Here is a 22,325-nt window from a genome sequence, read left to right as displayed (position 1 = left end):
TTGAAACTACCTAATTTAAAACTATATTATGATGCAGTGGCATTATCTGTAATTAGTGATTGGATTCATTTAACCAATGATAGAATATTGAACATTGAGGGACACGATCTGGTATTTGGTTGGCATGCTTACCTGTTATTCAACAAAAAATTGGATAAGAACTTTAAAAGTCATATTTTGAGAAATGCTTTATTGCGGGTTTGGAAGAAATACCAATATAAATTAAATGACAAGATACCCATGTGGGCAATTCCTAGACATGCAATTGAAAATATGAATACAGCACAAAAACAGGATAGATTTACTTACAGACAGCTTCTTACCTCGGAAAGGGGGGTATTACAATTAAAATCTTTAGAGGTATTAAAAGAAGAGAAGGTAGTTCAAACATGGTTCCAGTATGGGCAATTACAGGCTAGGTGGAAAATAGATCAAAAAATTGGCTTTATTCAAGTTGAGGATAATCTGTTTAAACAAATAAGAGATCAAAGCTTAATGCATATAAAGAGGATATATAATGTATTAATACAGATGGATTCGGAAACAGAATTAGTTAAAGATTGTATGATAAAATGGGCTCAAAATATTGAGGAACCAATAATGTTGGATACATGGGAAAGAATTTGGGTAAGAAATGTGAAATTTACACAAGCTCAAAATCTGAGAGAAAATTTTTACAAGATGTTTTATAGATGGCATTTAGATCCTAAAAAGTTGGCTTCTATGTATCCGAATGTACAGCCTAAATGTTGGAGGTGTGGTTCTCTCGATGCTACATATTATCATATATGGTGGACCTGCCAAAAGGTTAAGGCATTTTGGATAAAAATATGGTGGGTCATGCAAAATGTTTTTAAAAAAAGGATAAAGTTTATTCCTCAGTTATTTTTACTAGGTATATGTACTGATTTTACAGTGGTAGAGACCAATTTGATTCTGCACCTGATAACTGCAGCAAGACTGTTGGTGGCGCAATATTGGAAGAAGGAAGACTTGCCTACAATCCAAGAATGGACATTGAAAGTAACAAACTTAGCTGAAATGGCTAAAATATCGGCATATCTCAAAGATCATTCAAATGAGAGATATAAACGAGACTGGAAAAAATGGATTGACTATATACAAAATAAATACGGGACTAAGAAATTCCAGTTAGCCTATGCTTAAGATCAGAAATGATTTAAACTGTTAAAAGTTAGTTCAGTAAGAAGAAGCTAAGTTCAATGTAGAATGTCATTAATTTCTTAATTTCTTTTTTCTCAATAGATTTTAGACTGTGTTAGTTAAAAATCCATACCGTGTACGGGTTCTGGGAAGTCGGGGGGGGGAAGGAGGAGGGGGGATGGGGGGGGTGGAGGGAGGGAGGGGTACACACAACAAAAAAAATTGTATTTCAATGTCTTAATGATTGACAAATGATGACATATTTGTGTTTGTTTGTTTTTTAAAGAAAAATAAAAAAGTTCTCTTAAAAAAAAAAAAAAGGAATAATGGATGGAACGAGAGATTCAACCTAGAAATAAGGAGAAATGTTCTGACAGTGAGAAAAATCAACCAATGGAACAGGAGTTGCCTTCAGAAGTTGTGGGAGCTTCAACACTGGAGGCTTTCAAGAAGAGACTAGACTGCCATCTGTCAAAAATGATGTAGGGTCTGTCCAGGAGGTTGGACTAGATGACCTACAAGGCCCCTTCCAATTCTGTTAATCTGTATCTGTAAGATGTCCTCTTTTATAATTATTTTATAAAGTTATTTCTGATTACTTCAGGCAAGCCTGCCTCACTCAAATGTTGTGGGAACAAAATGGCGGGTTTTGAAAATGCTATCTTCAGATTCTGGAGAAAATGCAAGATAGAGCTCGAGTCCCACAAATGAATAAAAAAACTAAGTCAATGACTTGCAGTGGTCACCTACTGTAATAGGGGCCCTCCAGATGGCGTGAAACTGTCATTCTCAGCCACATGAACTCCTAAAACCTATGCTGATAGAACTTGGAAGTTCTATCAACTTTTAGAGGGCTCGGTTTCTTCACCCTGAACTTGAATTATATAAAGCATTGTTCATCCTCTTCTGTTTCCTCTTCTGTATGATTAATTTGCAATTCCAATCAGAAAAAAAAGAGCAAGAGGAATGCAAACACGAAGAATGACGGAATGAGCTATATCTTACCAAGCAAAATAAACATATGGGAAATGGGTCTGTGTAACCAGCTGTGCTTACAATAAAAGCACTTTTGTGTGCAAGTTGATGTTTCATGTTTCAGCTTTTCATCACCTGTTTTCCCTTTCCTCTTTATTTATTTATTTTTTGCAGGTGGTTGTAGAAGAAAATGGAAAATCCAGATTCTGTGTTCAGGTAGTACAGAAGGGTGACATCTGATAGAAATGGGTGGTGGGAAATGAGGTTTCTGTTATCCAATCTAACTTCCGTTTGTTTGTGATCACATGTACAGCATCTTCTAGCCAGCCTTCTTTGTGCTATGAAGTTGACATGTATTTAGGAAGTTCTTAATTCCCCCCCCCCTCCAAATTAATGGCAATCATTGCTTATTTTTTTGTAGGGGAATTTAAAGAATCAAAGAAGTAAGAAGACCATGATCAAAAGTTGTAAAGAAATGAAAATGGCTCATAATGGAAAAGTTACCTTCTAGGGGAAATTGGAGGCACAGAAATTAAATAAATAAAAATAAATATATCTGGAGAAGAACTAGATGTACTTCTTTGTTTACCATGATGGATCTCAATGGAAAGTGATACAATAAAGGAAATTGAACATCATGTTAAATGTGGTTGGCAGGCATTCAGCAAGTGAAATGTAATTGTCAAGAACAACCTCCCGCTATGCCTGAAGAGAAAAGTTTTTGACCAGTGTGTGCTACCTGCTCTAAGTTGGACAGGGTCCTCACAATCGACACAAAGCTGTGAGTGGCACAAAGAACCACGGGAAGAGACATTCTCGATATCAAGACAGAAATACCTGCAATGGATCAGAGAGCAAAAGAAAATATAGAAGAGAGTAAAAGAATGGAAATGGAAATGGGCTGGTCTCAGAGCAAGAAGGACTGATGGCAGGTGGACCAAGGCAGTTGTAGAATGGATACTACTGGCTCAAAAGCGTCCACAAAAGAGACCTAAAATGAGGTGGATGGATGGATGATATCAGCAGTATGGCAGGCCCAATTGGCAAAAGAAAGCTGAGGACCGTATTGGTTGGAAATATATGGAAGAGGCCTCCATCCTACAGTGGATAGACAAAGGCTAGGATGATGATCAGTGGTGGGATTCAGCCAGCTCGCACCTATCCAGGAGAACCGGTTGTTAACTTTCTAAGCAGTTCAGAGAACCGATTGTTGGAAGAAATCTCATTTTGTTTTTTTCCACTTTACAGGGCTAATCCTGTAGGGAAGGCAGGAAGGAAACATTCTGGTGTTGTTTCTAGCCTCATCTTTATTGCCCTGCTTACAAAAACTGCCTCTCCGGTTAACCCTTATTACATTGTAACAGCTAAGGCGAAGCACCCATTGACTTGAGGAACGTTGAGTTGGCCACGCCCACACAGACACATGACCACCAAACCCCCATCTACCCAGCTGGTCATTAGGGCAGAGAACCGGTTGTTAAATTATTTGAATCCCACCACTGATGATGATCATGTATGTGTATTATGTATTATGTATATGTGTCCATGTGTATGTATATGTATATATACAGCATATATATTCTTTTGAGGGTGGACATCAGAATTTCATTTTTTTTCATGTGTGCCAATGTGAAAAAAAGTGAGATTATCTTATCATCTCACTATTCTTCCCTGGGCTGTACAGATCTAAATATTTTGCTTTTACTAACTCTTCCATACAAGCAAAACTGACTGGCTTTATAATAACAACACATTTGAAATGTACAAAACTCTTTGAATCTTTTAGCCACTTTGTACTTTTGTACAAAGTACTTTAAGCCAGTTTGTGGCTGGTGGAGCAGAGACCCAAGCAAGGGGGAAAGTATCTCACTTGAGGGCAACCTGCTCTGTTTCTGACAAAGAGACATTTCTCCCCACAAGATGAATAGCTAGCTCCTGTTTCATCCCCTTAAACTCCAGGTCGTTCAGGAATAGCATCAAGTTAAACATTTTGCAATGCTGCATTAGAATGTCTGCACTATTCTGGAACAGATAAATGCTCATTTCAGTAAAAGAGTGGCAAATGGCAAGATAATGTTGGTGGCCTGGCCCTGGATGACATACTTTAAAAAGAAAGCATAAACAGATGCAGAGAAAACATTTCTCTTCTATTTTTGGGGGGGTGGGGGCAGTGGGAATCATTATTTTTATTGAATAGTTCCAAATAATTCCAAGTTCAATTGTGTAGACAATTGAGTATCACTATATTATTTTCCTTCCTTTTGATTCTCTGAACAAATCTCTGCCTTTTTCTTGGCATGGTTTTTCAAAAGTGGTTTGCCACTGCCTCCTTTTTAGGCTCAGACAGAATGACTGGCCCAAGATCACCCAGCTGGATTTGTGCTCAAGGACTAGAATTCACTGTATCTCAGTTTCTAGCCTGATGCCAAACTGTCTCCCCATTTAAACATGATACCAAACTGGTTCTTTAGAACTATACATTTACCTATTGATGAGCAATTTTTAAGAAGAGTTTAAATACTCCATTCGAATTAATCAGTTCTAGTTTCTTTTCAGATCATATAAATAACCTTTTAACAAATAAAATAAACCTTTCACATTCCCCTTCTTTTACTAGCTGTAACTTAATAAGAAATTTGAAGGTGAAAAGGGATTTTCCTTCACCTCACCCAAAAACCCAACCTACTAAATATTTCTCTTCAGCAAACTTAGGAAAAACAGAGATATTTTCACTTTGAGAAAAGACCACGTATTTCTTCTAAATGGGACATTTGGAAAAAAGGATGGTTAAAAGGCTAGTCTAACCCACAGGTAAGACTATAGGAAACAACTGCTTACCTTCACCTGTTTTCACCTTTTAGATAGAAGAAAGGTGTCTGTGACCACTTCAAAGGTGCTTTTTCTGTTTTCATTCAGGCAACTAAACAGGAACAAAACTTTCCCCAACTTTGAAGGATGTTGTGCTCCATCTGCGGAATAAAGCCATACAGATCCAAGCAAGTCTTGCTCTCACTCAGAGACCGATGGTTGGGAAATAGCTGTCATAACCATGCAAACAAGTAACTCGAGTGCTTATACTGTGCCGCCTCCCACCTGGTTCTTAAAGTGACATAGTTCTTTTTTTCCCCTTCCCCAGACTATCATGAATATTTCAGGCTGGTTCCACCCTAGTTCCTCCTCAAAGGCTCAACAGGGTAGTTAAGACAATACCCCGAACAAGTGGTTGCTCCATCACACCAAATTTGACAAGAGGGATTGATTGATTTGATTTGATTACATTTATATGCCGCCCTTTTCCTCTGAAGGGGACTCAGGGCGGCTCACAATTCAAATCAGGGAAGGGGGATACAGACAGGAAATAAAAAGACGAAACATAACAATACATAATTTAAAAACACACAACAGTCATACCATTCGAGACGGGGGGCAGCCCCAGGCCTGTCGGAACAGCCAGATTTTAAGGGCTTTGCGGAAGGCCTGGAGGGTGGTGAGGGTTCGAATCTCCACGGGGAGTTCGTTCCAGAGGGTCGGAGCAGCCACAGAGAAGGCTCTCCTCTGGGTAGTCGCCAGTCGGCATTGGCTGGCGGATGGAATTCGGAGGAGGCCTAATCTGTGGGATCTAATCGGTCTATTGGAGGTAATTGGCAGCAGGCGGTCTCTCAAGTACCCAGGTCCAATACCATGAAGGGCTTTATAAGTGACGACTAGCACCTTGAAGCGTATCCGGAGACCAATAGGCAGCCAGTGCAGCTCGCGGAGGATAGGTGTTACGTGGGTGAACCGAGGTGCACCCACGATCGCTCACGCGGCTGCATTCTGGACAAGCTGAAGTCTCCGAATGCTCTTCAAGGGCTGCCCCATGTAGAGCACGTTGCAGTAGTCCAGTCTAGAGGTCACAAGGGCACGAGTGACTGTTGTGAGGGCCTCCCGGTCAGGTAGGGACGCAACTGGTGCACCAGGCGAACCTGGGCAAATGCCCCCCTGGTCACAGCCGACAAGTGGTGTTCGAAAGTCAGGTGTGGGTCCAGGAGGACTCCCAAATTACGAACCCTGTCTGAGGGGCGTACTGTTTGACCCCCCAGCCTGAGAGATGGAAAACTTGGCCATGTTATGAAACATTTGTACCCTAAAGCCTATTGGTCATGCAAATGGTTTGAATGTTGTAAAAATAATTGCTGTGCCAATTAATGCCATCCTGTGGGTTTCTGTTATTCTGTGTCCATTAATATAGAGGGGGGAAATGGTACATCCCATGGTCCCCCTCCCTGCTTACAGCCCTCTTGAGTTTTCCCAGGACTGGTTCAGCCAAACATTTCTAATAAGTACCCTACTTTCCAAGGAAATACCTATATTTAAGCACCTAAAGACAGCAAAAGTTCTTTCTTTCCTTGTGCTTTTTCAGATGTCTGTGAAAGCAGGGAGTTTGCATCAGTTCTTGGTTTTGATAATGTCATCAACCTATTGCCACTGATGCTTTGTGTTTCAGGGTTTCATCCTGATTCCCAAGCTGTTAAGAATCTAGACGAAAGCACTGCAGGACATCATCTGGAGTGAGATGTTAAGAGACGTGGAATTGATACCTAGCAATTGGTATCTTTGGATATTGGCTGGAAGAGAGAGAATTAGCTCCAATTAAATCCAGAGTAAATAATGTGGTAATCTGGTAAATATCTGGACTCTTGTGTTTCATCCCATGTTTTTTGGATTTTGCTCAATCTTCAACTATAAACTCTTTCACCCTTCCCTGTTCTTCCTTTTAAAATGAATGCTGACTTTCTCACCCACCACCTCAACTTATGACTACAATTCAGCCCAACATTTCTGTTGCTAAGTGAAACATTTGTTAAGTGGATCTTGTCCCATTTTGTGATCTTTCTTAGCCACAGATGTTAAGTGAATCATCGTAGGTGTTTAGTAGCGCAGTTGTTAAGTGAATTGGGCTTCTCCGTTGATGTTGTTTGTCAGAAGGTCACAAAAGGGGATCACGTGACCCTAGAACAAATGTCATAAATGTGAGTCAGCTGCCGAGCTTCCGGATTTTGATCACATGACCATGGGGATACTACAACAGTCATAAGCGTGAAAAACATTCATAAATCTCTTCTTTTCAGTGCCATTGCAATTTCAAACAGTCACTAAATGAACTGTGGTAAGTGATGAACTACCTAACCCCACACCTCGCTGATATTATTTTCCTGTTGGGGATGGCCAGGGCCGGATTTAGATGAAAAGAGGCCCTAGGCTATTCCACTTATGAGGCCCTTTCTCCTCCCATTTTTAAGTTTGTAAATTACATGAGAGACAATAAAATACATAATTACTGTGATATATATCAATATATATCAATATATATAGCTGGCCTCCCGACGGAGGGCGGCTCTGCTCTGCGGCAAAGGCAGCGAGGCCAGCCGCCTCCCTTGCTGCGCTCAGCTGCCCGGCTCAGCCCCCTCGCCCTCACCTGCCTGGCCGCTGGTGGGCTCCGCATCGATGGGGCGGCTACTGGGAGTGGCCGCGCCTCTCACCCGACTGCCGGTGCCGGGAACATGGGCGGGCTTCCCAACTGCCGCAGCGCTGGAACAATCTTAACCAATACATTTTTATCTTTGTTTATTAATCATATGCGTAGAATTTCTCCTTATTTTTGGTTCAGTGTTTTAGTGTTCACTGTTTTTAGAATAGTGTAATTTTAATTTTGCTAACAATTTGAATGTAGGCCCCTCTTGATCTTGAGGCCCTAGGCTGAAGCCTAGTTAGCCTATAGGAAAATCCAGCACTGCGGATGGCATGTCTATTTCTTCTTTAATTTATTTTCATGATCTTTATGACACTTAACCCGTATCCTAGAGATACCTTTTCTGTTTGTGAACATGCAAATCCTTTCAGAACAGGCTTGCCTTTTGAGCCCAGGAGATGAAATGAAAGCAAAAGAAATGCCAAGGATTTTTATTGATTTTTTTTTTGCGGGGGGGGGGGGGGGGTTTGACAGAAGAATCACATTGAGTTATCTTTTAAGGAACATTCAATGGTTGCCTTGGATTGGGCTTAAAATTCACAGACCACAAGGCGGTAATTGTTGCACATTTTGTCATTCCAAGTGCCATCGCTGTAAATTTCCACGCATTTTTCAGTTCCTTGACCTGAAGGTTCATTCTTGTACCAGTTGGTAAAATTCAAAGGATCCCCATTCCAGAAATTGAATTTCCCTGGCTCATTGCTCTCAATAACACCCAGATAGGCATAACTGTTATAATATTGCACAATCTTCTGAATAGCTTTGTTCTCATTTAGGTTCCTTGGTGCTGCAATGGAGCCATGGGCTTCTTGGCAAGTCACTTTTGTTTTCTCATATACAGATGCCTTCCCATTTGAGGTGAACAGCTTATTTCCAGCAATTGCCATCTTTCCATCCAAGGTCAAAGCTGTCAAGAAATTTGGAAGCCTTGGTTAGATCATCCAGATGGCCTCAATCCTGCCAGCCTTTTGTAAAATAAAAATAAAAGGTGAAGACCCATGGAGTCCTTGATGCTTCCTGAGTTTGGTGGTTGACTTGCAGACTTTTATTCAACCATCGCAAGCATCTACAAGCCAATGACCAAGTTCAGAGAACATCAAGGACTCCACAGTAAGAGAGCAAGTGGAGATACCAGAAGTGACATTAGAAGGAAAGATACAACAAGAAGAAACTGAAATAAAAGAAAAAGAGAGAAGGGAAAGAGAAGGAGCAAAACAGAAAGAGAGAGAAATAAGATCAATTAGGACAACTAAACCTATCCACAAGTCAACAATAAAAGAAGAAAGAAATAAAATTACTATCAACTAACATACACGGACTGAACTCACCAATGAATTGGAAAAGAACTTTCAATAAATTAGAAAAATCAAATCTAATTTGGGCATTAAAAAAGAACATAGTAAGCTACTAGAGTACCCCAAAATTGTGAAATTATACTGCTCATTAGCAAAAGCAAAAGAAAAAAAGGGGGGTGGCTCTATATATTAAGGAAACAATAAAGGCAAGACAAATTTTTGCAGATGAAGAAGAGATAATATTGATGTTGGAGGTAACAATAAATCAAAAGCAGATACTGCTGATAGGGATATATGCGCCCAACAATAGATGAGTTTTATGGAAAACTCCACAAGAAAATTGTAGAATTGGAATATGAAAATGTCTGTATGGTTGGAGACTTTAATGCAACTGTAGATACAGAAATTGATTATACGAACAGTAAAATAGGTAAAAAAGCCAGGAAAACACTCCAAAAGTTTTTTTTTTAATGATGGAAGAAATAGGAATGCAAGATGTATGGAGAGAAATTCATCCTGAGAAAAATCAATATTTGTTCTATTCAAATAGGCACAAATCTTGGTCTAGAATTGATATGGTATGGATGACAACAAAATTGAAAGCATGTATACAAGAGATAGAAATAGAATCTAATGTTTCGGCAGATCACAATCCTATGAAAGTTGTATGGAAAGGGCAAAAAAGAAAATGTAGATGGACGTTGAATCAAGCAATACTGCAAGAAAAAGAATTTATACAAAAGATGGAAAAATGGTCTTTTTCTTCAAAGAAAATAGAAAGAAAGAGATTTCCTTACAAATTGTATGGGACACTGTTAAAGCATACACATGCGGCCTAGCTATAACATATATGGGGGGGGGGAAAGAAGAAAAAGAAACAAAACAAGACTTTGTTAGAAGAAGAATGCAAAAGATTGGAATTAGACCAACAGTGAGAACTAAAAAAAAAGGAGCTGAAAAATCAAATAGATATAATAAAACATAAAATGAATGTATTGACACATAAAATTAAAAGTGCAAAACAAAACATTTTTGAAAATGCTAACAAGCCTGGAAGATGCTTGGCATACAAGTTGAAAAAAGAAAAGGGGAAAAAATCTGATACATTGTCTAATTGATAAGAAAGGGACTCTTCATTATCAGAATGAGAAGAAAAAGGCTATTATAAAAGAGTACTATGAGAAACTATATGACAAGGAGGAAATCTTGGAAAACAAAATACAACAATACTTGGAACAATCTGAACTTCCTAAGATACCAGATACTGTTAAGGACATGTTGAATGAATGGATAACTATAATGGAAGTCACAGAGGTGATCGAGAGGCAAAAAAAAATAACAAAACACCAGGGCCAGATGGGCTACCGGCCCATCTAGAATAGAAGATATGACAGAACATTTTAATATCAAAAAAGGTACCAGACAGGGATGTTCACTGTCTCCATTGCTATTCATATTGACTTTGGAAAGGTTATCGAGGAACATTCAACAAGATGAAGAAATAAAAGGAATGGAAATAAAAAAGAGAAATATAAATTACAGGCATGATGATTTGATCTTCATACTAGAAAACCCCCTGGAAACCTGACTGAAGCTAATTAGAAAAATAGAAGAATATGGGGAAGTAGCAGGATTGAAAATAAACAGGGATAAGACAAAGATCTTAGTTAAGAATTTTATAGATGCACAAAAAAGGACCCCACAGTTTCACCTGGAACGGCATAGACACCAATTCCATACACAGTAATTCTAAAGTTCAACAGACTATTGAACATTCGGAATTATGATCGACTCTCAAAAAGCTACTTATGACCCCATTTCAAAATTATGATGGCTGCAGCAGACCTGCTGTCGTTCCCCCTTATTTATTATTTTATTTATTTATTTTATTTATAAAATTTATATGCCGCCCAATCCCGAAGGACTCCGGGCGGCTTACAAAAAAAAAAAAAAGACACATAACAAACATCTTATGGTTGCTGCAAAGTCCTCCTGCTCTCCCCTCCCCGTTTTCATTTAATTGGGGAGAGCAAGCATGGTGTGTGTGAGGGGGTTATTAGTGTTACATTTCACCTAACAACTAATTCGATTTGCGACTATAATGAGCAGGCTCCATTATGGTCATATCTTGGGAACCACCTGAATTCTCTTCTATCGACCCATTTTTTTCCTCCATGCAACAATGTGTTTTTTATTTCTGACTATTTTGTTGTTTTTCAGTTAAGCTGGTCAACAAGCATTTTTTAAACTTATGTATAGCCTCCCTTTATTATTTTTACAAATAACTCAAGGTGGTGAATATATCCAACACACCTTCTTCCTCCTAGTTTCCCTACAGCAACAACAGCCCTGAGAAATGAGTTGGGCTGAAAGTGAGGGACTGGCCCGAAATCACCCAGCTGGCTTTCATTCCTAAGGGGGGGACTAGAACTCACCGTCTCCTGCTTTGTAGTAGAATAAATGGATGGCAAGTGGTTGACTACACAAATGGAATGAACGAATGAGTGAATGAATGATTGAACAAATGTTAAGTAAAATAATTTCCTTGTTTCTCTTTTTTCTATCACAGAGCTTGTAGAGTTCATATTCACTTTTCTGAATGATAGAGAATCACAAGTCTCATTGAACTGAATTGTTTATGAGCTCTCACTGCTGATAAGCCTACTTTAGCAACCACAGTTTGGACTGGCAATTTGGTTGTTAAGCATGGTGGTTGCTAAGTGGAACACAGTTATGCTCATGATTTGACTTCAGCTTTACTTTATGGACTTACAAAGGTCATAAATGTGAAGATTGGTTGCGAAATTACTTTTTCATCACTGATGTAATGGTAAACAGTCAGCAAATGAGACCTACCTGTACTTAGTTCTGGGTAAACCCTGATCCATCGAGAACATCAGTTCAAAGATAAATAGGTTTACAGAATTGACTTTATATAGTTTGATTGTTAAGTGGCAATCTGGTTGTACCTGAGTGGAACTAAGAGGCTTCCCATGTATTTTCTCTTTTTGTTCGAAAGTGGCAATAAATTTCCTAAACTGCTTTTTTTATGATCCCATTAAGGTAAAAAAACAAAAAACAAAGCAGGATCTGGACTGCACCATGGCAATATGCTGATGAAAGCTACTATCCTATCTATTAAAAATGGTATCTATTGCTTCAAGGAAGAGATGGGATGTTTGGATTAGAAGACCTCCAAGCCTTAGTAAGACCACATCTAGAGTACTGCATCCAGTTTTGGTCAGCACACTATAAAAAAGATGTTGAGACTCTAGAAAAAATGCAAAGAGCAACCAAGGTGATTAGGGGACTAAAACATATGAAGAAAAGTTACAGGAACTGGACCTGGCTAGTCTGGGGAAGAGAAGGACCAGGGCAGACATGATAGCAGTGTTCCAGTATTTGAGGGGCTGCCACACAGAGGTCAAGCTATTTTCCAAGGCACCTGAAGGCCAGACAAGGAATAATGGATGGAAACTGATCAAGGAGAGATTCAATCTGGAAATAAGGAGGAATTTTCTGACAATGGGAACAATCAACCAGTGGAACAGCTTGCTTTTGGAAGTTGTGGGAGCTTCATCCCTGGAGACTTTCAAGAAGAGATTGGACTGTCATTTGTCAGAAATGATGTAGAATCTCCTGTTGGGGTGGGGGTTGGACTACAACGTCCCTTCCAACTCTGTTAATCTATTAAGGTCTCTTCCAGAATCTCTCCTGAGCATTAGCACCTTGCCATGTATTCAATGTAAAAACAACAGCTTGGTAATTGAGAAGAAGAAAGTCTCTTGACCTCTGACAGACAAGGTAGATAGCACACAGTATTAAAAATAGAGGGCTAGGATATCCTATTCTTTATCAGTTGGTAAAATTCAAAGAATCCCCATTCTAGAAATGGGATTTCCTTGGATCATCACTATCAATAATACCCAAATAGGCGTAACTATTCACAGTCCTAATATTGCACAGTTTTCTGAATAGCTTGTTCTCGTTCAGGTTTCTTGGTGACACAAATGGAATAAGAATGAAAAACTACTCACCCACTTTTAATCTGAAAAAGAGAAAGGGAAGCCATTAAAAAAAATACCTCTTTCCATTCTGGCAATTCTGTGTTGAAGTTCTTTGATGTCGTTTTGTAGCTTAGGATCCTTGCTGGCAGGCACACCTGCAAATGAAAAATAATAGAAATTCATTGTCAAGTGAAGTTATTATTATTGTTACGTGACTATCTGATTCTGTGAAATTAATTGGGATATCACTTTTCTTTAACGATGCATTAGAATACAAACCGGCAATAGTCTGATAGATTAAAAAAACAGAATGATTAATTGATTGATTTGTAAGCCTAGAGTATTTCTTCAGTCATTCAACTGAAACAAATGGATTTTGTTTTTGTGTCTTTCTTACACTGAAAACTTGCACGAATCCAACGTTACATTTATTATTCAGCTTTTTGAAATTAGAGATTCTGGTCATCCACGAAAATAATAAGAGGTTCTTGCAAGCCCTTTAATAAGGACCAAGTCCTTTAATTTTGGAAAGCCAGGAGTAGCAACATCTGTGCATGTGTGTGTGAGAGAGAGGGGTCTTCAGGTTATTGTTGACACCTCCGTCCATAATAAATACAAAATTTAATGGCAAGATTTTGGGAAGGGGTTTGCCCTTTTCTCATTCCAAGAGCTGAGTGAAAGAGATTAGCTCCAAGATCACCCAGCTGGTTTTGTGCCTGAAGAACTAGAATTCAGAGTCACCTGGTTTTTAGCCCCATGCCTTAACCACTACACCAGACTGACTCTTTGCAACAATATAGGGGGGAAAAAACATTTTGGGAAAATAACACCTCCTCTCAGACTCTAGATTAGGAGTGTCCAAATTTGGGAACTTTAAGACTTGTGGACTTCAACTCCCAGAATTCCCCAGCCAGCCAGAATTCCCCATGCTGGCTGGGGAATTCTGGGAGTTGAAGTCCACAAGTCTTAAAGTTCCCAAGTGTGGACACCACTGATTTAGATATTGTTAATTCTATTCTATTCTATTCTATTCTATTCTATTCTAGAATGTTTAGGCTAACAAACTTCAGTTGCCAATTGCTTTATGAAGGAAAAGTAACTGAGGGGGGAGAGAAAATCAAGCTGATATGATTCTACATGGAATGGCGTTTGCCTTAACAACCTCATTCTACCTGCTAAACACTTCAGATATCTACCCCGGCTTATATTTCCACCAGCCTAGGAATTGTCCCTCCTGCTTCTAAAAACGTTATGTCTCTTTGCAATTATGGAACTTGAAGCCAAAAGCACCAGGCTGAGAAGGTGAAGAGAGGATTGTGGAGCAGAACCAATAACTATCTTTCGATTGTAGAAGGCAACCATCTCTGTGAAGTCAAGTGCTCTCATAAACTAAGTTCCAATTATGAGAGTTATTGTAAAATGACTCTCATAATTGAGTCTCTGCTTCAAAGTGAATCATTTCAGAGAGTTTGTCTCATCCATATTTATTTTGTAAAAGGTGTTCAGATTGATTCTCTTCCCTCCTGCTTCCAAGAGCTTGACTGCCAAGTTAATGTGATATCCAGTTGCCTAGGCAGCACAACACAAGGAAACACAACACAAGGAAAGCTCAATCTCCTTTTCGTTTAAGAAAATACCTAGAACAGGGGTGTCCAAACTTGGGAACTTTAAGACTTGTGGACTTCAACCACAAGCCACATGGCTGGCTGGGGAATTCTGAGAGTTGAAGTCCACAAGTCTTAAAGTTCCCAAGTTTGGACACTCCTGACCTAGAAGATGATTGAGTGAGTGGTACTAATTATCGTCTGGATGAAAGCAGTTTAGAAAAATAAGGGGCACATCTAAAGCAGGGGTGAAATTCCACCACCTCGGCCTGGCTCGAGCGAGGCGGTAGTGACGATTTGGATTGGTTCACCAAGCTGGTAAAAATTGCCCCTGGTTGGCCCTGCCCCCGTCCGCCCGACACTTCCCTGCCTTCGCAAGGTGGCCACAGGAAGGCAGTGTGGAAGGTAGGCGAGCAAGCCAACTTGCTCTTTGGGCCCATCCCCATCTACTCCCCATTACTGCTGCCCACCTTTCCAATTCTGCCATGGGGGGGGGGGGTTAGGTTTCTATGTAGGCCCGGGGGGGAGGGGTGTTGCAGGAGGGAGCTCCGAAGGAGAAAAGGCACAAAGAGACCACGATGCTCGGAGGCACTTCAGGGCGAAGCCGATACAGCAGGACTTGAGAAGCAAAGTCCTTGGGTGAGAAGCAAAACTTTGTAAAGGAAAAAAAAATAAACCAAGAAAGTCCAGCTGCCTTTTGGAAAGGCACCTTTGAGAGAGTCAAAATGACTAGTGGTTAGAGCCCTGGGTTAGAAACCAGGAGATCCTGAGTTCCAGTCCTGACCTAGGCATAAAATCAGCCAAGAGACTGGTGCCATTCCCCCCCTCTTATCCTCTGGAAGAAGAAGACAAGGACCAACTGTCTCTAAAAAAAATCTTTCCAAGAAAACTGCAAGGACTTGTCAAGAATTATTTGATGGCACACAAAGACAATCCAGGTTTGTGTGCAAGAGGAGCCTGCAGAGCCCCTTTCTCACCATCGTCTCCTCCCCTTCGTTTTCCTCCTCTCTCTCTCTCTGCAGGATCCTCGGGGCAGGGGCTTTTGATGCCCACCCCTTTCCTTCCCCGCTGTTTTTTGGTCGTTAATAGCGAGTTCCGGAGCTGGCGGGAAGTGAGCGAATGAAGGGACCCGGAGAGCCTTTCACGAGAGACTACTCTGCCGCCCGCTGGCCCCTTGGAGCAGCGCAAATACCACTTTCGCCCTTCTCTTTCTGGGCGCAGCGCTTCTGGTGGTTGGGCTGCTTCCCCGAAGCCGGCAGCTCAGCGGCCAGCTGCTTTGCTTTTTCCCTCTTTTTGGGAGGCTTCCGCATCGGCACCGGCACCGCCACCGGCACGGGGAGGCAGGCAATCCAGGAGCCCCGTGCTGGTGCTTGTTCGGTGCAGCTGTAGGCACGCCAAGAGACAGTGGGACGAAGGGCTGATGTAGTGATGGCAAAGCTTTTCGGCACCAAGTGCCCAAAATTGAAATGTGTGGGCATGTGTGCACGTGCTGGAGCACCGAAAACCTGAAGACCACCTGGCCAAAGCATGCATGCCTGTTTTTTTGGCCGTGTTTCTGGCCATTTTGGGGGCAGTTTTGGGACCATTTTCAGGCTGTTCTCGGGCCCCTTTTGGTCTGAAAAATGGCCTGAAAACAGCTGAAAAACAGCCCATCAAATGGCCTGGAAACACCCAAAAAATGTCAAAAAATGGCCATTTGGGGGGCGTTTCCTGGGCTGTTTTTAAACCCATTTTTAGGCCATTTGTTTGGCTGATTTTAGCCCATTTTGGGTCATTTTCAGGCCATTTTCCAGCATTCTGGTGCCCTCAAAAACCAGCTGGCAGGCCAGAAACCAGAAGAAATCAGAAGAGCATTTGGCAACAGTGCACGTGCCCACAGAGAGGGCTCTGCGTGCCACCTCTGGAACCCGTGCCATAGGTTCGCCATCACAAGGCTGGTGAATTGGGATTGCCTCCACCTGCTGGTGTCACCACGCAAGCCTCCCATGAGGAAAAAGAGGGGAAAAGCAAAGTGGCTGGCGGCAGAGCCGCCAACTTTAGGAAGTGACCCAACAGGCAGAAGCACCGCACCCAGAAAGAGATGGGCGAAAGTCATTCTGCGCTGAGGCAGAGGCATTCCGAGCCTTCAGCCTATCCCATGATTGCAACACTGAAGACTGGGAATGAATCCATTTTCATGAAAGGCAGGGAAATGGGGAGGAGGATTTTTCTGCCTGTCATCCATTCCTGAAGCTGAGCACAGACTGAGGGAAGAATGGTAGGCAGGAGAATTCCCCTCTCCCATTTCCCTGCCATTTGTGACAAGGAGGGGCCGGGTGAGGCGTCCTGTCGAATTGGCCACACCCACCAACACATGATAGCTCCCACCAAGCAACGACCACCGAGCTGGTGGGCAAAAATGTTGATTTTCACCCCTCCTCTAAGCCCCTTCAGAGGCATGGTTTGCTGGGGAATTCTAGGAGTTGAAGTCTACAAGTCTTAAAGTTCCCAAGTTTGGACACCCCTGCATTAGGATGAGGCAGTCTTCCAAAATAGTGCACAAGTTTTTGAAGGCATCAGGAGCTTGTTCAGAACGTTTCATCAGGCAACGTAGGAATCGAAGAGAGGTTAAAAAGGGAAGAGGACGACTTTGATAGTTTTTGTTTGGGATTCTGGATTGGGCAAATCATATCTGTTTAGGTCTGGGAGCCCCCAAAAAGTACATGCAAAGGATGACACTCTTATCACCTGGTGGACCAGCAGCTCCTCTGACACCTTGATTGCCCTTTGGTCCTTGAGGGCCAGGAGGACCATTTCTCCCAGGAGGTCCTTGGGGACCTGTTCAGAGGAAAACAAAGGTGTAATTGTGTAACATTCTTGGGCAATAATTTCAAATTTTGGATACAAAGAGCACTGAGTTTTTGGTTGATCAGTTCATTATGTTGTAGAAATATAAACATATCTTTAATAACCCAGCTTCAGCGTACCTTGGAGGAAGCTAACTATCTTGACCCCTTCCAGTCTGGCTTCAGACCCGGTTACAGCACAGAAACCGCTTTGGTCGCATTGACTGATGATCTCTGGAGAGCTAGGGATGGAGGCCATGCTTCCATCCTAGTTCTCCTGGACCTCTCAGCGGCTTTCGATACCATCGACCATGGTATCCTTCTGCGACGACTGCGGGAGATAGGGGTGGGCGGCACTGTCTTGCAGTGGTTCTCCTCCTATCTCTCGGACAGGTCGCAGTCGGTGTTAGTGGGGGGGCAGAGATCGTCCCTGAGGCCCCTAACCTATGGGGTGCCGCAGGGGTCGGTCCTATCCCCCCTACTATTTAACATTTACATGAAACCGCTGGGCGAGATCATCCGAAGGCACGGGATAAAATATCACCAATATGCAGACGATACACAGTTGTATCTGTCCGCCCCGTGCCAACTCAATGAAGCGGTGGACGTGATGAACCGGGGACTGGAAGCCGTTAAAGACTGGATGAGAGCAAACAAGCTGATACTCAACCCAGACAAGACCGAGTGGCTGTTGTGTTTCCCTCCCAAAAATTTGACCACCATACCATCACTCAGGCTGGGGGGACAAAATTTAAACCGCTCAGAAAGGGTCCGCAACTTGGGAGTCCTCCTGGATTCACAGCTAACTTTTGACCACCATCTCTCAGCTGTGACCAGGGGGGCATTTGCCCAGGTTCGCCTGGTGCGCCAGTTGCGGCCCTACCTGAATCGGGAGGCCCTCACAACAGTCACTCGAGCCCTTGTGATCTCTAGGCTGGAATACTGTAATGTGCTCTACATGGGGCTGCCCTTGAAGAGCATCCGAAGACTTCAGCTAGTCCAGAATGCGGCCGCGCGAGTGATCGTGGGCGCACCACGGTTCGCCCACATAACACCGATCCTCCGTGAGCTGCACTGGCTACCTGTTGGTCTCCGGGTACACTTCAAGGTCCTACTCACCACCTATAAAGCGCTCCATGGTAGTGGATCTGGCTATTTGAGAGACCGCCTTCTGCCAATTACCTCCCTGCGTCCCATCAGATCGCATAGAGTTGGCCTCCTCCGTATTCCATCCGCCAGTCAGTGCCGACTGGCGACTACTCGGAGGAGAGCCTTCTCTGTTGCGGCTCCGACACTATGGAACAATCTCCCCGTGGAGATTCGTACCCTCACCACCGTCCAGGCCTTCCGCACAGCCCTCAAGAACTGGCTAACCCGTCAGGCCTGGGGATAATCTTATTTCGCCCCTCCCGAATGCTGAGTGAATGTTGAGTTTTATTGTCTAATTTATTTTGTGCACATTTCTTTTTTCGTATTGTCCTACACTCCCCTTCCTTTTTGATTGTAAGCCGCCCTGAGTCCCCTCAGGGAAAAGGGCGGCCTATAAATAAATAAATCCAAATCCAAATCCAAATCCAACCCGAACTCTCAAAACCTGTGTACACAATATCTATAAACCTTTTTCCTTTTATTTATTAATGTAAAACATTTCTACAGCTGTCCATTATTTAACCAACTCTGGGCAGCTCCAAAATCCAAAAAAAAGCTACGTCGTCCTCAGTAATTTTGGAACTTGGAAGTCCACAGCAGAATGTTGAGAAGGTAAAGGCAGATTGTGGAGCAAAACCAATAACTATCTCTGGACTGCAGAAGGCAAACATCTCCATGAAGTCAAGGGATCTACTAACTGATTTGCATCTGTACACTAACTCTCATAACTTAGTCTGAGTTCAAAGGGGTGGATCATTTCAAAGCACTTGTCTCACCCATCTTTATTCTGTTCCAAATGATTTTCACCCCTCCTGCTTCCAAGTGATGGAGGCCTTGGTTGCCAAATTAAAATATCATGGATTTGGCCCGCCCCCACTTGCACTTACAGAAGGGACATGCTGCGGAACCGATTGGCCAAGGAATTTTGGCTGGCAGGATTGAGGAGAAGAGCCTTCTCTGCCATGGTGCTCTTTCTCTATAACATCATCACCCTCAAGAAGAGATCTGATCCACTCCTTGGGCCTTCCAAAAAGGCCTTAATATCTGGCTCTGGCAACTGGCCCTGGGAAGGGGGGCAGATACAGCTCTGTCATCCTGGAAATAATTAGTACATTGGAAGATTCCACCTCTATTGTGTACCTGCTCCTCTATCTTAGCTATTTCTTTGTTAATCTTTATTATTCATTGTCTTACTATTTTAATCTTTTAGAATATCATTTTATCAGATTGAAAGCCATCCAGACAGTGAGATGGGCAGCAAATGAATTGAATAAATTGATAAATGAATGCCCAATTGCCTAGGCAACACAACAAAATACAAAGACAGCTTGGTCTCCTTTTCATTTAAGAAAATACCTAGAAGATAATTGCGTTAATGATGGCAATAATTATTGACTGGAAGAAACCAGTTTACAAAAATAGAGGCACTTCTAAATCCCTTCAGTGGGAATGACCTCTATAAAGATGAAGCAGTCTTGCAAAATAGTGTGGAGGTGTTTGAAGGCCTCAGGAGGTTGTTCAGAACATTTCATCAGGCAACATCAAAATCAAAGAGATTTTTAAAAAGGAAAGAGGAGGATTCTTGTGTGTTTTGTTTGGAATTTTGAATTGGGCAAGGCTAGATGTTGGGACAAGGACATCTGCTCAGGTCTGGCAGCCCAAGGAAAGCCAAAAGGAAGATGCTCCATCACCTGGTGGACCAGCAGGTCCTTGGATGCCGGGATTGCCCTTTGCTCCTTGGGGGCCAGGAAGTCCAGTTCTTCCACGAGGTCCTTGGGAACCTGTTCAAAGAAAAACATATAGTCCTTAACATCCTTGGGCACCAATTTCAAATTTCAGATATAAAAAAGCATTGGAGTTTTAGGAGATCAGTTCATTGTTCTGTTGTAGAAACATAAATATATCCTGAACTTCAATAACCCAAACTTGCAAATTGGGGTACACAATATCTATGATGCTCCTTTCCCTTTCCCTTTCCTTCCTTCCTTCCTTCTTTCCTTCCTTTTTTATTTCCTTCCTTCCTTCTTTTCTTACTTTCTTTCTTTCAAATGTTTAAATTATTTCTGTAATATTCAGTGGAAAAATCTATAAAAGTTCATGCCAGTATTGTCAAAATTGCACTTCTGTTGTTGGAGTTTAAAAATCGGAAGATCTTTCTTTCTGTCTTCTGTCCATCTGTCTGCCTATTTGTTGCCTTGGGCGGCAAATATTTGATAAATCAAGAAATAATCTTTCCATTTTTAATCTCGAATCTATGATTATAGATTTCCCCTGAAGAATTCCTCAATAAAATGCAGACATGAGAAACCACACAGAATGTCCTGTTCATTAGCAACAGGATAATATCTGATTATTTACAATTGTATTTTTGATCACTTAATCATTACTGTTGAAGTTTTTGTTATTTCCAAGCTTACCTGGACAAGTTATCTGCGCATGAGCTTCTACCAGCAAAGCAGCTGTTATAGCAAGGATCTGAAGCAGCTGGGAGGACAGCATCATTTTCCAATCAACTAAAATGAAGTACAATATTTTTAGCAGATATTTTCGACTTGTATGAAAATAATATTTTATTTCCAAAATGGCTCACGACAAATTGAAAAAAATAGGTTGAAGCAATTTACACATAGATGTAATGAGAAGTTTATTTAAATTAGGGAATGACATGATTATCAATAATATTGGTATGGTGAATGGTGAAAGGCAAAAGGTAAAATATAGGCTAAGGAGGCAATTTTTTTTAAATATCAGCCAGAGTTGCAGCATTCCATCCTCCATACATCAAATAAAGTTTCTTTCATAATCCATACCTCAGTTTTTCACTTTTATGATGAAACAGCTACTTGTACTTCTGAGAACAATTTGATGCTGCAAAGAGTATTTATGGAAAGCGTTAAGTGCATATTAACACCTAAATAGTCTTGATTTTGGCTGGTGAAGATCCATAGCATTGCATTATGGAGCATCTCCATGTCTCAAAACGTTATATCACTTCACTATAGGAAGATCAGATCTTCTTCGGGTTAAACTTAACTCCTAGTGACTTCAAAAACACATTAATGTAGTCTCTTGGCAGAATCATAGAAGTGGATTCTCTTTGCCTTTTTAATTTTTTTTATTAATTTTTTCTGGGTGGCCAAGTAATAGCCATATCAAAATTAACCACCCAGCTTATTTTCATATCTTAAGTTCCACCAGTTTGAACTTATGTCCCACCACAATTGGAGCAGGTCAAAGTATTAGTCCATTCTGCTGATTCGAGCAATATGTGAACATACCTGCTTTTTTTTTTTTAAGGTTTGTTGGAATTGGGAATACAGAATAAAAACTAATCAGAACTAATCATTAAAATGGAAAATGAGGAAAAAACCAGGGAAGACGAAAAGAGCAAACCAACAATGGAGAAATTGAAGAACAGAGACAAGGATTATAAAAAAGTAATTTCCAGTTTTCTTTGATAGCAGCTATGTATAAATATAAGCTAACCTCTTATCCTATGGTTACAACAAAGGTTTTGCTTTTCCTATGGTCTATTACTTTTAGTCTAATCCTCAAAGCTGTATATCATGACCATTTTTCTTTTATGTTTTCCACAAAAATCATTTATAAGGGGTGGCAATCATTATTAAACTTAGATTATCTCTAATGAAAGCAGTCAATGTGGCCATCCCAGCATGCCTTCTTGATAGAGAACTTGCACGTTGTATTCTATTTTACTGAATAATAGACAAAAATTTAATAATTGCAGTCTGGAGCAGTGAAGGAGACCCTTGGAAATAATTTTATTATCATTT

The 22,325-nt window shown here is 41.3% G+C and overlaps 1 protein-coding gene across 1 annotated transcript; it reads right to left on the bottom strand.

The window, feature by feature from the left end:
* Positions 1-8,104: 8,104 nt before the first annotated feature.
* Positions 8,105-21,030, bottom strand: LOC116518238 (pulmonary surfactant-associated protein A-like). The gene is made up of 5 exons (XM_032231515.1): positions 20,949-21,030; positions 20,223-20,267; positions 17,285-17,374; positions 13,031-13,108; positions 8,105-8,558 (listed from the first exon to the last, which is right to left on the bottom strand). Exons 1-5 carry the CDS (start codon positions 21,028-21,030, stop codon positions 8,182-8,184), a joined length of 672 nt encoding a protein of 223 aa, XP_032087406.1. The 3' UTR covers positions 8,105-8,181.
* Positions 21,031-22,325: the final 1,295 nt, after the last annotated feature.

The sequence above is a fragment of the Thamnophis elegans genome, chromosome 15 (assembly GCF_009769535.1).
Source record: "Thamnophis elegans isolate rThaEle1 chromosome 15, rThaEle1.pri, whole genome shotgun sequence".
NCBI classification, from domain to species: domain Eukaryota; kingdom Metazoa; phylum Chordata; class Lepidosauria; order Squamata; family Colubridae; genus Thamnophis; species Thamnophis elegans.
This window is presented reverse-complemented; position numbering and strand designations above follow the sequence as displayed.